This window comes from Poecile atricapillus, chromosome Z, assembly GCF_030490865.1.
Source record: "Poecile atricapillus isolate bPoeAtr1 chromosome Z, bPoeAtr1.hap1, whole genome shotgun sequence".
Taxonomy (NCBI): Eukaryota; Metazoa; Chordata; class Aves; order Passeriformes; family Paridae; genus Poecile; species Poecile atricapillus.
Genome location: NC_081289.1, coordinates 118,267,030 through 118,286,409, shown reverse-complemented (window position 1 = coordinate 118,286,409; position 19,380 = coordinate 118,267,030). Strand labels below are relative to the sequence as shown.

Genomic DNA, 19,380 nt, shown 5'->3' with positions numbered 1-19,380 from the left:
GTATAGCAGCTTTCAAAAAAATGCAAACCCCACACATACCATCCTCAGACCATACTTGTACTTATTCAGCCATGTCTGTCTGAATGATTTGTGTAGTTTTATAGTTACCAGCAAAGCAGCACCAACATGACAATGGAAGGACAGGCTGGATCCTAGAACAGCTTGCTCAGTAACAGGATCATTATCCAGTTTAAAAAGGCAGGGGCAAAGTTTACCCACTATTTTATCTGTATAACTCTACTGAGTGTACCAGTTTGCAAAGGGATTTAATTTGGAGCCAGAAGAATGCCTGTCACAGGAATCTCCTTTCATATTAACTGTAAGATCTTTTTAACTGGGTACTCCAGGGAAATGACCTTGCATGATTATTAGGCTCTTGACTAAGTCAACAAGATTGTAAGCCATAAAAATCCCAAACATATGAAGGCACAAGTTTTAGAATAAAATAATATTATTTCCAGGTTTTACGAACTTTCCACTAAAAGATGCAGAACATTGGCAATACCCGTTTGCTCTCTTTTAAAAAAATTATGTGAATTCTTCCAAGTTAATTTATCAGGTGCAGGAGTTTCAACATTGACTTTGAAAACAGACCTGTCCACAGAAAGCATTATTTATTACTATCAGTGTGAATTGACACAATCAGGTAACCAAGGGAACTGCCCAGTGACAGCTGAAATGCAAAGAGTAGATTTACTATTCTTTTTACAACTGATTTACCTCACCAACAATGCCAGGTGGCAGAGACACATGGAGACAGAAGCTCCTAGCAGCCAGCGTGGGGGAAGTGTTTGCAGCCTGCCTCAGTGTTACAGGCGGCTTCCTGCATGTCTGTGAGAGTGTGTTAATATCTCCACAGGAATTCCGCTTCTCAAAACAGGCACAGGATGAACCACACTAGGCATAATAAATGGAGTTTTCCCACACTGACATTTTTAATATTCCCAGCTGCAAGGCCACTTTGGTCTAAACTATTCCCTCCTCCTCCCCGGATCTTCCAGTTTTAACCAAGTCCTCCCAAAACTATCCATTCTCGGGGGTTCTTGCTACCATGATTTCCACAAGATTTCCACAGCTGAGCTCACAGCAATGCAAAAGTCCTCTTCTCTGCCTTTCTCCCCCCCAAGTTCCCCAGGGAGAAATAGAAATCATGGCCCAGATTCTGTATTCATTCTGTTATTTGTGCTTCAAACTATATCCTTACTGCTGACAGCTTTATGTAATACCTGTGTCATTGTTTTTGCTCTGCATTAATCTGTATTCCTTTACCATATGAATAATTCATTAATTATCCTTATTTGCTCTACAAGTGAGAGAATCTTTGTGTTATGATTTCTGTATATGTGTGTAGCTCTTCTGTACTCAGTCTAATGATACATTATCCCATGGAAGACCCCAAGATAATCAGATTATGAAATAAAGTAACCTTCATTCTCCCCTCTGAGTATTGTTTGCATTTTGAATAACAATTAACAGAACTAGTAAGACATTATATGAGTATTCTAGGCACAAGTTGTCAGTGCTGTTAATATACCTTCTGGAAGAGACATCAACACATGGTTAAACTGTGCTTGCTAAGATCCTTTTTGAGCTCAAAGATCAGTAAGTTACATGTATGTCAGACCTCTTGATTTTTTTCCCTTCACTTTTGAAACTATTTTTTCCCTACAAAATCACACTTCTCTGAGGCTAAATATCCTCCTGGTGGTTTTGTTTTTGTATAAAATAAGGAATCTAGCCAGTCTTTGAAAAATTGACTCAATAAACATACAAATATAAATGGATTATAAATGTATAATAAAGAGATAGCAGTGAATTATTAACTAATGTTGTTATAAACAGACAAGTTTTGGAGTCACAATGCTCATTTTTCCCTGGTTATTGATTTTACACATACAACTTTTAGAAATCTTTTAAACAATTAATAAATACTTCACAAAAAGTTTCATCTAATATTGTTGCCAGAAGATGAATTGACCCCAGTATAATACCTGTCTCAGCACTTTCCCTACCTTCATTAGTAAATCTACTCTCTGTTCTTGACAATGACATATACAGGTTGGAGAAGTGTGAACCACTTCAGAAAAACTTCAGAAAAAGCTTTAGTCAAAAATTTTAAAACAGTAAACCTGTTATTGAAGACAAGCTGACCAGAAATTATCCTTACTTGTCTGATGTGCCTTTGAGCAACTTGGGGTAACAGACCTGAGCAACTCCCTTCACGTGGCTTTTAACTTTAAAGCCAAAATATTACAGATCTGGAAAAAGTGAAGCTATTAGTTAAGTGAATGAGGAAATAAATTGTGACACACTCTTAAAAACTAATGAAGTCTAATTCATCACAAGCATCAGGGAATCAAGAAAGCTCAATTGTATTTGTCCTAAAAAAAAGGGGGGGGAGAAAAAAAGAGGTAAAACAGTTTTTTGCAAAGGAGCAGAAGCATGTATGTTGGTCAGCTACAAAGTGCAAATGTCAGTTAAATATTGAGCAACTCATGAAGAAAATCATGAATAAGGGAAAAATTCCTGTATAGAAATAAGATACAATAATTACTTCCCTCTACAAAAATGACAACATTCTTATAAGCCTGTCTTTTTTTGTTTTGTTTCTGTGGCTGTTTTTTGCAGGTGTTGCTGCTTTGGATTCCAGCGTTTCTGGGAAGATTGGTTTGCGAGCAGTTGTATATTATCTCTGCACTACAGTCATTGCTGTAATACTAGGTACACTGTCATTCTGCAACTTTTTGAATCATCAGCATTGGATAATTACAAATGTACTGCACTGTGACATTACTAATAGCCCAAGACAGGATTAGGAGACAATATGGGGAATCATTCCAGACAACATGACATTACCTGTACTCAGATACAGAGAGAAGTCAGTCCTGCTGGCCATGGTTGGGCTGTGTTCATATCCAGTGTGAAGCCATAGCCAATTTTGCCGTATATTTCAGTTCAGGGAAGATTAGGAGCTGTCTGCTGAAGTGAAAACTGACCAGCAGTGAGAAAGCTGAATGAATGTCAAAAGCCAACTTTAAATACAAAGTGAATTTCCTCAACAGCAAAACAGATAGCTTGTTCCTGATTCTCAGAGTGGAAAATATGTAGTGTGTCACACCTGAAAGAATGACAGAGAATACTGGTTCCCTTGTCATCTTGTTTCTTTCCTTTAAAGGATTTTTCCCCCTCTGTCACTGCCAGGCTCCAATCCTACATCTGTGAAATTAACATCTCCTGTTACAAGAAGTTCATTCCTAACAAGCAACATCCACATGTTCCATATTTGCTTAAAGAAACATCCTTAGCCAGCCTTCTTAAAATAAGAAACAAAATAAAACAATCTATCTCATATGTCTGGGAAATTTCTGTGAATATATAAGAAGCAATATTATTAAAGACTAACATTAGTATGTATCAAACTTTGAAAATGTCCCAACTCTGGGTGAGGTGTAAAACCAGACAATCTCCCAAGGTCCTTGCTATCCTAAGTTGTTCCATAGTGTTATGACATTACTTGTTTCAGAATGCAGAGCTATGCAAATGCAGTACTGCTTTTATTCATTAGAAAGACTTGTCCTTGCGTGGTTGAAGGAATGCCTCTTTCTCCCTTCACTGAAATTTAGTAGTTTCATTTGCTTTTGCTTTCTTCTATAAGGCATATAAAAAAAAAAAAAAAGCATTTGGAGAATAACAATGGTAAAAATGCTTAAAATGAAGCCACTAAAGTAAATGAAAAGTTTGTCCTTAATTTCAGTATTTACAAGGTCACATCTAGTATTTCTTAACCTACAGTTTTATATTTCTTGCTTGTCTGAAGCCCTTCTCTTACATAACTTTATTGCTACCTAACTTTAATAAAACATCCTGTGACTTTGGGGTCACAGGATAGTGCACACTTATATTCATATCTGAAAGCTAGTAACAAGAAGAGCTGCATAAAGGAAAAGGTAAATAGCAATTCAATATATTCACTCTGCGAAAATTGCAGCACATTCATCTGAAGCCCAGTTGAAGTAATTTACCCTCTTGGTGAGCCGTAGTGATGTAGTACAAAAACAAAGCTAAAGTGATGAAGTCTAGGGGCAAGCCAGCAAGTAGCTCCTGTACTAGGGGACGCACACATTTAAGGACACCACATGCAGACTTTTCTTTTCTGCACATACCAGCAGAAGCACCCAGGGAAAGTGTTTATTGAGTTGAGCTCACAAAGCGTCTGGCTACACAGGATATACTGAGGAAGAATGCACAATGCCTGTCTCTGCTTGCACTGTGAGCTCTTTGCTTCTCCTTCTGCAGGGATTGTCCTTGTTGTGACCATTAAACCTGGAGTGACTCAAAGAGCAAGTGAGATTCACAGAGTGGGCAGTACTCCAGAAGTCAATACTGTTGATGCCATGCTGGATCTGATCAGGTGAGATTTTCATTTGTAATTTCCATATCCCTTTTGCAGAAGTCCAAACAAACACTAATAAAGTTGTGATATGTAATACAATAAAATGCCTTCTGATAATGTTTGGATGGATAAAGGGAGAATAACTTGCATTTCCACAAATTAGACATTTTAAAATACACTTAAAGCAGTTTGTTTAAAAAAATTCTCTTTACACCATAAACTTTGGCTAATATACCAGTGAAAAAAATCCCTCCTTCCCAGAAACGGACATGCAAGATTTATCTATTATGCCCAAAAGATCTATAAAGGATTGGTAGATTACTGGTGGATTGATGACTGGCAGCTTCTGTGTCATCCAGCATAAACAACCAGCTGAAATTGCAGAGCTGTGGTTCCCCTCCTCAAGGCTGCAAGGGTTCCACAGTCAAGAGTTTGTTGCATCACCAGTATCTAAGGCAACCTTGTAATGTGTTTTTCCCCATTAGCATCATGGATAATGATAAATGCTTTAAAGTGGTTAGAAGAAGGAAAACTCTAGAAGAGTCTGCAGAATACACGTGCAGACTTTTCAGAGCTATTCTGTTTAAGGAATTTGAAGAAAAATAATGCCAAAAAAAGGCTGCGTTTCCAATAGAGGCTGGGTAGTACCTTCAAAAATATTTCTGTTGATAATTCTTTTCTTCTGGTGTATTTAGTCTCTATCCTGGGTCACTATTCCTACCCACCATTTTGCTTTTGTAGAATTTTTACTTAATCTGCCATGAAAGAATCAACTGCCACATATCTAGTAGTTTGGGGGTTTGCTATAGATTATAGCTCAACTTCTTGAAAACAAATTTAAGACTGTAAATTAGCAGTTAAAAGATCTGAAATTCGCTTTTAAAGAAATCAGAATTTATTTTCCTACATATTTATATTAAAAAATATGGATAAAAATAATGGATTTAGGATTCAAATCCAGGCAGTATTTTAAATATGAAGGAAAACCCCACACTTACACAAACTGATTTTGCTTTTGAATAGATTCTACTTTTAAAACTTGAAAACTAAAGGCAGGAGTTTGTGAAAGATCTGTAAGGAAGATAAAAAACTTCTGCTTCCATATTTAAAATGTATTTTTCTGCAATGGATTGAATATTTACCAAATACCTAATTAATGTTTTCTTTTTGTAATTGTTTGAATCTGAAATTGGCATTTAGAAAGGAGTCCACATTGCACTAAATCTCCTAATTTTTCAGTGTGTGAAAATGGTCCTTGACACCAGAATAACACAAGAGAATTTACCATTAACCAAGATTAATTTCTGAATTCAAAACTACAATAGAGCACATCAAATGTCTTATTCTAACAGCACAACCTTTGTAAGAGGTTTTTTTAATTTTTCTCCTCTGCCTATATTTGATATATCCCATAAAGATGGTGTGTCCTATATTCCTTATTCAAGTCAAGGAGATAATGTAGTAGGGAAAACATACACTGGGTTTAGTAGCTTACCAATAGAAATACTAAATAATCAAATACTAAATAATCAAATACTAAAAAATAAGCCCAAAACTTCAACAAGTGCAAGTAGAAAACACCGGGACTCTTAAACCATAATTTCTTTGGAAAAAATAATATATCTATGTATCTGTATCTGCTGATGCCAAATACACTACTTTCTGCTAAAAGAAACACAACATGATCTGTTCTAGAGCATCAAATTTTATCATTTGTTTATATCAAACAACTTTTCCTTAGTATGCTGTAGTATTGAAATGCTTCTATGCTTGTTAATAGGAATATGTTCCCAGAGAACCTTGTTCAAGCCTGTTTCCAACAGGTAAGTTTGAATGTTCTTCTTTACTTCTGTAGTTTTCACTGTTAACCACAAGTTATTTTCTTATGTCACAAAAAAGTCGTCTGGCAAGATTTATTTCTGGGAAGTCCAGGAATATCTTCATCTGCTATAAAAAGGTGGGAGTTTAAGGCATCTTGGTTCTATTTCCATTATGACAAACACTGCAATCAGCTATTAAGTCCCAGAAAGACACTGTTTAAGAGCTGGATGCAGAAACCAAGCAGTGTGTAAGGCAAGATTTTTCCTTTTGGGACAACAAGAGTTAGAAGAACCATCTTATGAGGATCAGTTTCCTTGTTCTTAAGGTCCTTCTATCTGGTGAAGTCTGTATAAGTTAGCCCTCACCCTAAAGTGTCTCATGGTCTCACATCTAATGTCCATTGCCAGACAAAATCCTTTGAAGGAAAAGGCTGATAACTAGTAGTCTATTTAAGACATCTTTCAGAAAAAGTGTTGCAAGATGAAAGAGGAAACTTCTGTCTATATATTAGACTTATCAGTTAATCTTCCCCAGAAACTGATATCAGATACTGCTGCTGTGCACAACTCACTTTATGAAACTTCTCCATATAGTTTTTCTCATCATAACTGGCCATCCAACACTAAGGGGGACAGGCAGACTCTTTAAGAGATTCTTGACAGAATAATGGTGACACTAAATTGTAGTTACTATTAAAGTCTTATTTTCGTAATGGAATATTATGATTAGTATAGCACAGAACTTACGATCAGAATAGCACAGGATTTCTATGAGCAGAATCAGTGTAGTACAGTTCTATAATAGCACCATTTAAAGTATGTTTTCTAATCACCTGAAGCCACTGCATTTTTGGTCAAATCTTAATACTTGGTTTGCTGTATCAACGTAACAACCATAATCTAGGCTTGAAAAAGAATACAGGTTGGTCACTCAGTCCTCAGAAGAAGCAGAGAGTGATGGATGCATCCCTGACCACCAGGTCTCACTGTCCTGCAGCAGATTTGGTCCAAGTTACTCATTAGGACTTGTACCTGCTTGGTTTTATGGACAGTATACTTCCTGCTGTTACACTTCCCTGTTCTATAACTGCATCATCGACACCATTTGTCTGGCTGGGTGCCTGGAACATATAAGACCAATAAGGAGTTGTCAGCCTAGTGCCAGGAGTCTAGAGGCTAGCAGGGAGATGAAGAGTAACTCTGGTTTGACTGCTTGGTGCACAGGACCTTGAAGACCTGGCAGTGAGGGGAAAGGGAAGGAAATATGTAACCCATTTGCCCACAAAGAATGGCTGTTTGCCCATAATGGCATTAGTTACACTGACCATGTCACCAAGGGCCTGGTTGAATCAGGTGCATCAGCTCTACAGAGCTCTTCTGGCATGGCTGCCAGCAATTCTCTCCAGACTTTGTTCCAGCAAAAACTCTCGCCATTGTCATGCCCCACAAGACTGCAGCACAGGGTATCCAAGATCCTGAAGAGCAGAATTCATAGCATATTATTTTTGAATCTCTTGTTTGATCTGCAACTCCTGAGGTACAGAGCCCTGATGGCTCACATGAATTGGGAAATAAAGTCTTTGTCTATATTTGCTACCTTCTAGTCAGATTGGTTAATTTTTCTCTTATTTTTACTGGGCAAAGGCTATGCCTTTGTCTATTCTCCAGTTTTCTCATGTTTCTAAATAAGTTTTTCCAACTTTTTTTTTAAACTTTTCCAGTATAAAACCAAACGTGAAGAAATTAAAACTAAAACCGCTGTGGATAAAAATAGCTCTATATTTCGAGAAGAATCCACTACAACATCTACGACAGCAAAGGCTTCAGAGGTGCGACCTTTATCTTTTTATTCCTTCATAATATGTGAAGTAGGGAGAAAGAATAATAGACTAAATTTAGTTTAGTTCATGTCATTAGTGGTGAAGATATGAATGGAAATTGCACATAGATAGATTTTAGTAAGAGCACAAAAGTTAATAACTAAATGCTTAGAGGTCATTGCAAGAATCTTCCAGTAGGTTTAAGAACATCAAGGAGCTCATGGGTAATTGACCAGTCCAAAGATAATAGATGAAGATTGATTCTTATTACAATTGAATCTGCTTACAAATTGTCCGTTTTCTGAGAAATTCAGCACTCATTGTGTAAAGACTACATGTATGTCACCATGAGATGTTTGAGTAGCAAACTGTAACTGACTGTAACTGTAAGCACTAAAGAAGAAAATGAGTTGAAAATAATTATAAATCTTTTTTAAAGGAAAACAAAACAATATAAAGCATTTGTTAATGAATAGTTTGTTACTCTGAAAAAAATTTACAGAAACAAAAGTGAAAAAGAGATTTATCAAGCCTTTCATTAGAGGTGAGGAAAGCTTATGGGTTTTGATGGTGCATAAAGTCTAGACTTACTCTGGAGGAGAGGGAGAAAGGAATTAGAAAAATGTGTTCAATAATTAGATATAATAATTAGAAAAATGTGTTCTGTGTTCAATAGAATGTGAACACAGAACTACAAACAATAATAAACAATAAACATTTCATTATACTCCTTCCAAATTTTATCTCAAAGTAATAATAACATGGGAAGATGAGCTATATGAAGAGACATTAATTAAATCCTGAACCAGAATGTAATGAAGAATTGTACCCTTTCCTTCATATGTTCATGCTGCACAGAGTGTATGAATACCTCTTTAGCAGGATTTTTATATTATGTGCATACAATTCTCCTATATATTATGCAATTACACTGATGTCCCAGTTCTTAGGCAGTGGTGAATTTATCTTAAATCCAGATACAAATCCTTGAGTTGCTCAGAAACAAAGATTCTACTTCTCTGTTTTGTTTTTCCAGTGGGTAGCAAATCTTGAGTGTAGGGGAGTAAATCTTGAAAGTGTTACTGTGGATACTTAGACCTTGCCATACCTCATGTCAGAAGTCTATGGGAAGGACAACACAAATTAAGGGGTGCTTTACTCCCTGCTAAGACCCTTGCATGACTTTAAAATACAAAGTGTTCAAGTTCAGTTTAGTGTATTCCTGAAGTTGCCCACTTGGAACTTTCAGAAAGCCAGTGGAGTGTTTGGGAAAGAGCTTCATGTCTTTCAAAAAAAGTCTAAATATGTTTTTAATTTTAGAACTCTTTAAAGTAAAATCGTTATTTTCAGATAGAATTTTTTTTCTCTTGATTCCAATTTATAGAACAAAACCCAGGAATATAAAATCGTGGGGATGTATTCCAATGGCATCAATGCGCTGGGGTTGATTGTCTTTTGTCTTGTTTTTGGAATGGTTATTGGGAAAATGGGAGAGAAAGGACAAGTGCTGATGGATTTCTTCAACGCACTGAACGAAGCTACAATGAGAATAGTGAAGATAATTATGTGGTAAGTCCAAAGCATTTTCCAACTGCTTCTTTAACTGGATTTTGTCATTGAAAAGGTAGGAGCAGACTCAGACTTCATGTTTGCTTTTGTATACTGCTTTACAGAAAGCAACTTTCAAAGAAAGATTGGTAAAAATTTTCCTTTCTACAGAATTTGATTCTTTTGAGGAAACTGGAGACAGAGCTTCCACTTAATGTATACTGAAGAAACAGTCCTCTTGGTTTCCAAGATACCTGATGTTTTTAGACATTCTTGCTAGATGTTTATAAAAAACTAGTGCTCTAGTCATTTGAGGACTCTTTTGAGGATAAGTATAACCAAATATATATGCCCTTCTGAGTCTTGAACATTATTCCCTAGCAGACATTATGTTCACAGGATGGCTGTCCTTGGATCTAAGTTCCTTTAGAAATCTGAATTAATATGCAAGCCACAGCAAAAAGGAAAATTCAAAATGGTATGCAAAATACAACTTACTTCCTGATAATAGGTTTTGTGAGAATATATTCTCATAATATTCTCAGACAAGAAAAACAAATTTAAAATAGAGAAACTCACGTGATAGTGTTTCATTGGACTTCACAGCTATTCATAGAATTTTGTCTGTGCAAGTCACAATTACAGGATCAGGACTATAAATACACACAATTCCTTCCAGAGTTTGATTCTAGATATGGAGTACCTTGTGCCTCTTACTACAATACTCTGCTCATAGGCACATGTTTCATACCAGTACCATGTCAGATCTGACCCTTCCATGGGTTCTTCTTACATCCCAGCACACTGAGATGTCTGTAAAACAGTGAGCCTGTCCAGAGTTTAGTTGCACACTTCTTACTTCCTTAAAGAAAGGTAAATTAGTTTCTGCAACTGGTCCTGTGCTAAGCAGCTAGTTTAGTCCCAGGCTAAGTTAAAGCCCTGTGAGATAGGCTGCCTCAGTCTGCGGAAAATTACCAACAACAAGACTCCAGACTTAGCACATGCTATACAGGAATTTATTTATAAATAGATTATCCATTTTTCTTTTATGTGTCAGAAGCTGTGGCTACAGGCTCCATGAGTTTCTACAGATGTGGGAGCTGTTGTTTGAAACAACATAGAGTTTTGTATTGAAAGTATGAGGAATTAGTTATGTTTTCAACAAGTTCAGTGCTTAGAGGAACTATGTATCGCTGCTTTCTACAGGGATAAGATGCAATTCTGTTTATGAGATAGCACACATACATTTTATAAATTTATAATTTCTATTTTTAAATGGATACATTTTTATATATTCACAAATTTCTAGATTAATTTATACTGCTCAAAGCTCTGAAGTGGTAACCTGTCCCTGCAACAGCCTGCTCTCTGGAGATCCTGGAACCAAAAAAAAGGCAGTGGAGCTGGAGCTAACATAATTCCTGATGTTTCTCTTGAGTTTTCTATAGGCAGTAGGCTATGGAACTGTTCAGATCCATAAGGCATGGTCTTGTGCAGGTTTACTCTATTCTGTGCAAGTGACACATACAGCCCCCAGTGCTGCAGGGCAGCTCCTGAAACTACAGGAGACCATTCTCATCTGTGTGTGATTACAGACTAGACAGACATTGGTCTCAACCCTGCAAGTTTCCATACCCAGGGGAGCCTGTGGCTATACATAAACATCTGCTGTAACAGGGTATATGCCCGTACCCCTTCCCAACTTCGGTGTATTCTGTGACACCAAGTTATACACTTCTAGCTAGACTATATATAGAGTTACATTTACTTTTATTTTCCAGTCTTTTTTCATCACCTCTGTTGTAACCTTGCTGCAAATTAATAAAGTCCAATGTATTACATAATATAAGAAATCTGTTGTTGTGAAATAGGATATCAAAACATATTTGCTGTCTGTTTTTAAAAATTACTGTGAGAAATTATTTCATGCTGAGCATGCAGTATTTCTGAGAATGCATTTTTGATAGCTTTATTTTTGCTTTCTAGGTATATGCCAATTGGTATCCTTTTTTTAATTGCTGGGAAGATAATAGAAGTTGAGGACTGGGAAATCTTTCGTAAATTGGGTCTTTATATGGCTACAGTAATAAGTGGGTATGTAATTTCTTAAAGATGTAATTGTATGTATGCAGTTCTGGAACTCAGTTGATTACCACTCAATTATCTACCACATCCAGGTCAGAGACAAAAATTCTTATCAGTGAAAATTATGTGAGGATGTGTGAGGATGGTTTGAATCCAGGCTTTGCTGGATGCATGTTTCATTTTAAAAAGTCACTGCCTTGCATTCTAAAAAAAACCAAAACCCAAATGCAAATTCTTTTCTTGTATTCATTGTTTCATCTTCACAACTTGTGCTGAAGCAGAAAATATTGTTGTATTAAAGGTGAGGTTATGAATTATGTCTTATTGGGATTTGCCAGCCTGTAAAACATACACAAATATGTGGATTATATTGGGAACCTCCATGGAATTTTTGGGACCAAGGTGTAGCAGCAACAAACCAAACTTTCCCTGCTGAATACTGATGCATAGTAAGAACAGTGCATGATAAAGGATGCCAAAGAGACATCCGTTTCCCTCCCCGGTGTTGAGCAGACAGGTGACATCAAGAGAAGCCCTGGGGACTGCACTGTGTGCTTCTTGAAGGTTAGGGTAGGTGGTGAGGCTGCAAAAAGAGGAGTTGCAATCTGAATAACATAGCCAAGCATCAGAACTTTTTTCTATTCTTTTTTCTTAGCCATTGTCTGTGTAGAACAGTCTGGGTGGAGGAGGTTACACTTGCACAATGTGGAGCCTTTCAGCAGTGGAACTTTAGAATAACTTAACTGCTCCAAATGATAGGTTATAATACCAGATTATTATAGATCTCTGTATACTATCCTACAAAGGGCTCTTTTGTCAGATAACTGGATATTAGTCCCAATAAGATAAATGTGCTTAAATTTCTGTTTCCAATTCAGTGAAGCATAGCCTTCTAGGCAGTCTTGGTCCATCACCTTAGCATCCACTCCTGTAATTCCTTCACTATTCTAAGGATTTATATATGTTTTGTTTAGAGGCTAGGTCCAAAGTTGTTCAAGGCTTTCTTTCCCCACACTTTATGAATTGGCATGGTATTCTTCAAATGTCATTCACACACTTTCTGACAGCCAAGCAAAGAGAATGGTAATATATTTGTCTTAAATGCAAACTACTTTATAAATAGTCAAGAAGGATCTCTGGGGTTTTTGCATTAATCTGTGCTAGATAAGCACATTTATTTCAAGGTTGTTGTTTTGTTTTATTCATAAGCCAGTATGTTTGGACTAGCTGTTTGAAAAACAGACATAAAATTTCTTTTTAAATAAGAATTACTGCTCCAGAAATAGCACTAATTCATGACTTTTTCAAAATGTTACAGAGATGAGTGCAAGTTACATTCATCGAGTGCATTATGCAGGTTTTTGTGAGTATTTGTCTGCACTTGGAAAATAAGTCAGATTTTTCCAGATTTCAAAAGCTGATATTTGCCAAGAGATGGTAAATCAAGACTCTAATATTTTCTATACAAATTACAAATGACACCCCAATCGCAAGCTAGATAGAAGTCATTGACAGAATGACAGTATCACTTCTGCAGGTTTTCTGTGTTATTAACTCCAGTTAATACAGAGGAGGAATATGTTAAATGGATTACTATTGCCTTTGACTTTCAGTTTTACATCAGATACCAAGTTTTAGTTTTAGAAGTGATAGCAAGTTTTATGACTATTTACCTATCTGTAACTGGTTACAGATTACTGTTTGTACTGTGACAAGGCAAGTCTTCCTTAGATGTGTGTGAAGATGCAGTGCCTTCTCAAAAGTACTTTGATTGCAAAGTAAACTGCCATTGCATAGTCTTGCTGGTGACCATTGGTTTGACAGGCACAACAATTTTAAGTAGATCCCAGGGTGCCATCAAAAACATTTTATGTAGTGAGCATCTTTGCATCCTTGGAGAGGAAAACTCTGTTCCTCCCAACATGACACCATTTTCCCTGATGGGTGCTCAGGTAGATCTCTGCAGCATTCCTGCCTCCTGCAGAGAAGCCTCCCGTGAGTGCTGTTCAAGACATGGATAAGGGCTAACAGCAGCGCATTCTGTGCAAAACTGACCATCAGGGAGAGCATGTTGTAATCAGATCACAGGAGTAGATATGGACTTGTACACACAAGGCTATAGGCTGCAGGGAAAAGGTGCTTACATTTTCTAAGGTTCTACATTTTTCAGCCTGCAAGGATAACCTTTTCTCTTACTTCTCAGGAAAAAAAGGAGAAATTATGCTCTTTGTTTGGGTTTCTTAAAAACTGCTGTTCCCACCATCATTTTGTTTTTCATTCTTATGTGTTTGACCCTGTCTGTTTGTAGTGCATTCTGTTCAATTGTGTCTTCTGTAACCGCTTATCATCCTCTCTTTAAGCTTTAACCTGAAAATAACAGGTTATCTTAAACATTTCTTGTATTCCTTATCAAGATAATTGTCTTAACCTCTGCTTTCTTTCCTTTAACCTCCCCAACCAGCTCACCTTCTCCCCAACTTAATTATTCGTCACCTTTCATAGTCTCAGCCCTACCAGCACTCATCCACCATTGTCTGCAGCTCATCTCAATCTCTATGTCTCATTCAGATCACGTTAGGTAACAGACTACCCCCAGTGTCTTTGGTGCATTTTGCCACTGAGTATCTTAAGTCTTTCACAATTAATGGTTGCAGAGTCAGGATGAGGACACATTAGAAGTTACAGCAGAGGAAAGTCAAAATGAAGACATAATTTAAGTGCCAGAGGGGGCTCAGGTTGAAGTGAAAAAAAAAAAAAATTAAAAAAAAAAAAAAATGGAAGCTGCAGCAAGTAGACTCTCTTTGTCTGTGTCTTTGTCTCTTCTGAAAGCAGCAAGGCAGCTACATCCCTGTAAGAGATACTTCCATATGGAATGGCAGCTTGGGATTCTCAGAGACAACATTCTTCTAACTTAAAAATAAATGCTATTAGAATTTCTATTTTCAATTACTGATTATGATTTTTGGTATAAAAATTTCTGCTGCTGGCTGAGAATTGCATTTTATGAACAAAAATAAATACTACTTCAAATTTGTTTCAAGGGAACCAATAGTAGCAAAGCATTTACATAAAAGTACTTTATTTTGAATAATGTTATGTTTATGCTGCTACTAAAAAGGTGCAGATCTAATTTTTTCAAATAACTGAGTATGCTTTTCGCCTTAGACATAATTGAAATGCTTACTCTCATTAACATTTTTTAAGACAGCAAATGCCACCCATACCACTCTATTATTTTTTCCTTACATATTATGAATTAAATTTGTTCTCACAAACCTAGCAATTTATACAGTGATCTGTTGCTGTGGTGCATGTATAAATTGCTAGATTTCTTTCTGGAGTTATTTACAAAATTTTATCAAGACATGGCATGCTATTATTTACATTCCACTAAATATGTCACATGTTTCCATTCAGAATGAAAATTTTAATGCCTGTTCCTTTTAAAAAGATATTTTTTCCAAGGAAACAAACATGTAGGTTTTGCTGATGATTTTTTATGCTGTTGTGGATTTCTGTACTCTGACTACTGGTCTCTTAATTGTCTATTTCTGGCAGAACAAATGGTACCATGATTTATTACTATCTTTATCAACTGCTCTGAAACCATAAAGCACTATTACAACACAGGAATGTGTGCATTAATATTTTGTGAGGACAGAATAAAAATCACAAGGTCATGGGTGACAACAGTTTTTTGGGTTTATGTTTCCAGGCTATGTGATAATTTCTTTTATGAAAAGCTGATGTTGCTATAATTGCAGCCGTTGAACATAGGTAATATTCACAGACCTGTCAAACACATTTAATTTCAAACGTACTTACAGCAGTCAGTTTACCTCTTATCTTAATGCCCATGAGCTCTGCATTCATGTACATTCAGGATTATTGTACAGTGTTCAAAATTAATGCATAAGATGAAGGATGATTTTGTCCCTGAGACCTATACAAATACCCAGGCAAATGCATCTGAGCTGTTAAAGTCAAGAGAGCAAGTTGATCTTTGAGTCAACCCACTTAATTTTAAAAATTAATAGTATCAGAATATAGTATTTCAGCATCTTTTACAACATTAAAAGTGCTTAGACTACATGTATCTTATTTAAACAGTCTGAAATGCCTCACCACATTTTAATTGTATACTTGAGCTCACACAGTTTTCCCCAGAGCAGGTGTGGATTTTTCTAAAGGTCCCTACTTGAAGTTTCTGCAGAAGGATGTGCATTTCAGCTGTCCCTGCCTGGAAAGCATGTTCACCTTTATTTCCAAAACATGTTCTGTTATAAGGGCAGACAAACTGAGAATAATGACTTTATTTTATTTTCCGATTTGTCTCTGGTTTGCATTATAAGGATTTGACAGAAGACTGAAGTGTTTCAATGTTATCTCAAATTTCCCTCTGCACATCAATTTAAATATTATGCATTAGTTTAGGCTTCTCATTTTTATCAGTTTAAAATTATTTCCAAGTCAATTCTTGTTCAGCTTAGGAAAGAGAGACAGCTCATATATGGTCTCACTCTCCTTTCCAAAAGGAAGTGTAGAACAGCATTATTCTGCTTTTTATTAATGTGGCATTGTCTCTAAATTTTGCACCTAGGTGTCACTAAAGTCACCTTTAGTGTTTCATAACTATATGTGAGGACACAGCTGGGTACCTATTATCACCAGTAATTAGTAAAGAAAGACAATGAGATGGACCTATTTGCTTAACTAGTTGATTTTATTTTGCAGACTTGCAATCCATTCCAGTGTAATTCTGCCACTTATCTACTTTGTAATAGTAAGGAAAAATCCTTTTCGGTTTGCTATGGGGATGGCTCAGGCGCTCCTGACAGCCCTCATGATCTCTTCCAGGTAAACAAAAGAAACAGCTTTTCTGTAAGGGACCTAGCAGTCTGTGCTCTGATTTTATTGCCATTCTTTTAAAAGCTCTGGTATCAGCTGGAGAGTTCTCAGTCCCCTGGAGGCTGAAATACTGTTTTCATAATTTCTGTCATACCCAAAGGGCACTACAGAATGTGTTAACCTTACACCAGTCTGCCTGTCTCAGGAGGAGGCAGTTCTTTGCCATTGAGTTCATTAGCCGCAGACTTGACAGCATTTAAGCTGTTGCACATTTTTTGTGACTGCATAAACCATGGCAGTCTACCAGGTAATTCTGAGAACAGCTAACACTTAGCTATTTCTTCCAATAATTAGAAGGTATAACAAAAGTTGCTTTGCTTTTTCATGGTACAGCCTTCCTTCCTGCCTTAGATCTCCATTTGATTCATAAAGCAGATCATGCTCTGAGCAAAAGGAAACATAATGGAAATGGTGTGTTGTTGCCTGCACTTACTTTATGTATTTCATTATGTGCCAGTTCAGCAACTTTGCCTGTCACCTTCCGCTGTGCAGAAGAAAAAAACTTGGTTGACAAAAGAATCACAAGGTTCGTTCTTCCAGTTGGAGCAACCATCAACATGGATGGCACAGCTCTCTATGAAGCAGTAGCAGCCATATTTATTGCACAGCTGAATGACTTAGAACTGGATATTGGCCAAATAATCACCATTAGGTAAGACTAAAGCCACCACATGCATTTTTTGGGAAGTGAGCTTTTTTGTGAATGGTGAATTAACTTTAGAGACCCTATGGGAAAGTTTAAACTATCATTCACAGCACAGGAAATAACAAACATTCTCACTTGTTGATCCAAGGCCTAGCAAGTGGAACCTGATAAGGAGGTAGGATGGGCCAAGATATGCAGCTGGTGTACAACACGGTTATGAAAATTGCCATTATTCTTCCCTGCAAACATTTGCAAACCTAACTCAGCCTCTACCTTTGGTCTGTCCAGTTTGCTTGCTAGACATGTGTTGCCTGTTATCCTACAGTGTAACCATAAGAGTACATCAGAACATGGCTTGTCCTATAAGCTTGACACACCACTTTGAGTAAATACTATTCAAGAGGAAAACTGAAATATTTAGGCTTCTTTCTTGCATTGAACTATTTGTGCCATAAAACAGATTTTCTGTAAGTAACATGTATTCTGTGTGCCTTTTCTGGGTTTTATTTGGGATTTAGTGTCACAGCTACAGCAGCCAGCATCGGGGCTGCAGGCGTGCCCCAAGCTGGACTTGTCACCATGGTGATTGTGCTGAGTGCCGTTGGCCTGCCTGCAGAGGATGTTACTCTGATCATTGCAGTTGACTGGCTTCTGTAAGTTTAAGTCACCTCATATTTAATGATTCTTCCATTTTCTTTATCCTTTTTTTAATGTTTGCATAAGTTGCCTGAAAAAGTGTGAGTTTGAGAAAGAAAGCAATAAAACCATTTAGGACTATGGCAGAAAATGAACAAAGATTATTCTTATGGCCAGGCTTGTTCAGAGTTGAATGCAGTAATGGCTTTGATTGCGAGAGAAATCCTTCTGCATGGGATAGCAGTGAATAACCTCACATTCAGAGATGCTTTCTGCCTTGAAGTAGTGGTCACAGCACTAATAAATCATGAGCATCATTCTCAAGACAAATAAATTTGACAGTACTAAGAAATGTCTCTAGAGTGTCAGAGATCCTACCACATTATGCTAAAAGCATACATCATTCATAAAAATCAAATGTAGCCACAAGCTGCAAAGCACATAAATATCCATACACTGGTAGTGGGGCAGAACATGAACAAAGCAAAACTGACCCTGGATTCCACATGCACACATACAGCAGGCTGTGCACATCTCTGTGCTGCCAGCACTACTTTGCTAGGGCTGTTCTTCACTGAGAGCAGTGGCCCAGCCCTTGATCAAGAAGCAAACATGTAAATTTGGAAGGTGATCCTTATGCCTAATCCCATCCATATCAGAGCACTTCAAAACCTCTCAGTCCCTTCATTTGCTCTTTCACCATTCATCATTCACCCTTCATCTGCCTATTCACCAGAAATCTTTTCTGTTCAAGTTACACCACTGTGTATCTCTGCTACTTTTGCAAAAGCCCAAAGAATCACTGAGTATATTCTGGAGGTCAGAAGGACATCAGCACTCACTTTTGTACCATGATACATAGGGTAACAGGATTCACAAGTTAAGGAGTATAATTTTAGTTCTTTTGCCTCCTAAACTGTGTGAACTTTAGTGGTCAGCCCAAGGTATTTTTCATCTGAGTTTGCATGGATGACATTTCACTGGTCTCAATCCAGTGATCTTAATAATTTCATAATATTTGCATGTCTTCTTCAGGTTTATTTACACTCAAGATAAATGCCTTCCTATTCCCCCTCCACCCTTTCCAATCATTTTCTTGAAGGATTTCTGGCAGCAACCTATGTATTTCACAGATATGTGTAATTTATTTGATTATATAACTCAGTTTCGCAAATACAAGAAATGGCAGTCTCCAGAAAATCCAGAATGGATTCTTGATCCAAGAATTAATTCAATTTATGTATAAGCATAATTTCTCCAAAGGAACCAGATCCATCCACAAGTACATTCTCCCAATCAGCTGTCTGCAACCAGGTCTAATGGTTTTGTTTGTTGTGCTCTGCAATCGTTTTGTTTTCTCCAGTTCTTCTATTCCTAGTGGGTATTTAATGTTTTTAAGGATACTGCAGATCAGTACAAACCACTAGCTCGGAGTAGGTATCTGAAGAGTCTAAGAACAGAACAAATGTATTTTGGTTCTTTTTCCAAAGTATTTGCCCAGCCTCCTGCAAATTGCAGCGTAGA

General features: G+C 37.0%; 1 protein-coding gene across 1 annotated transcript in view; it reads left to right on the top strand.

The window, feature by feature from the left end:
* Nucleotides 1-19,380, top strand: part of SLC1A1 (solute carrier family 1 member 1) — a 50,972-nt gene that overhangs the window by 29,579 nt on the left and 2,013 nt on the right. Inside the window, exons 3-11 of the mRNA XM_058827967.1 lie at nucleotides 2,629-2,721; nucleotides 4,297-4,411; nucleotides 6,174-6,216; nucleotides 7,935-8,042; nucleotides 9,418-9,602; nucleotides 11,568-11,675; nucleotides 16,401-16,523; nucleotides 17,032-17,226; nucleotides 17,739-17,873. Coding sequence (XP_058683950.1) covers nucleotides 2,629-2,721; nucleotides 4,297-4,411; nucleotides 6,174-6,216; nucleotides 7,935-8,042; nucleotides 9,418-9,602; nucleotides 11,568-11,675; nucleotides 16,401-16,523; nucleotides 17,032-17,226; nucleotides 17,739-17,873 — 1,105 coding nt within the window. The remainder of the gene's footprint in view (nucleotides 1-2,628; nucleotides 2,722-4,296; nucleotides 4,412-6,173; nucleotides 6,217-7,934; nucleotides 8,043-9,417; nucleotides 9,603-11,567; nucleotides 11,676-16,400; nucleotides 16,524-17,031; nucleotides 17,227-17,738; nucleotides 17,874-19,380) is intronic.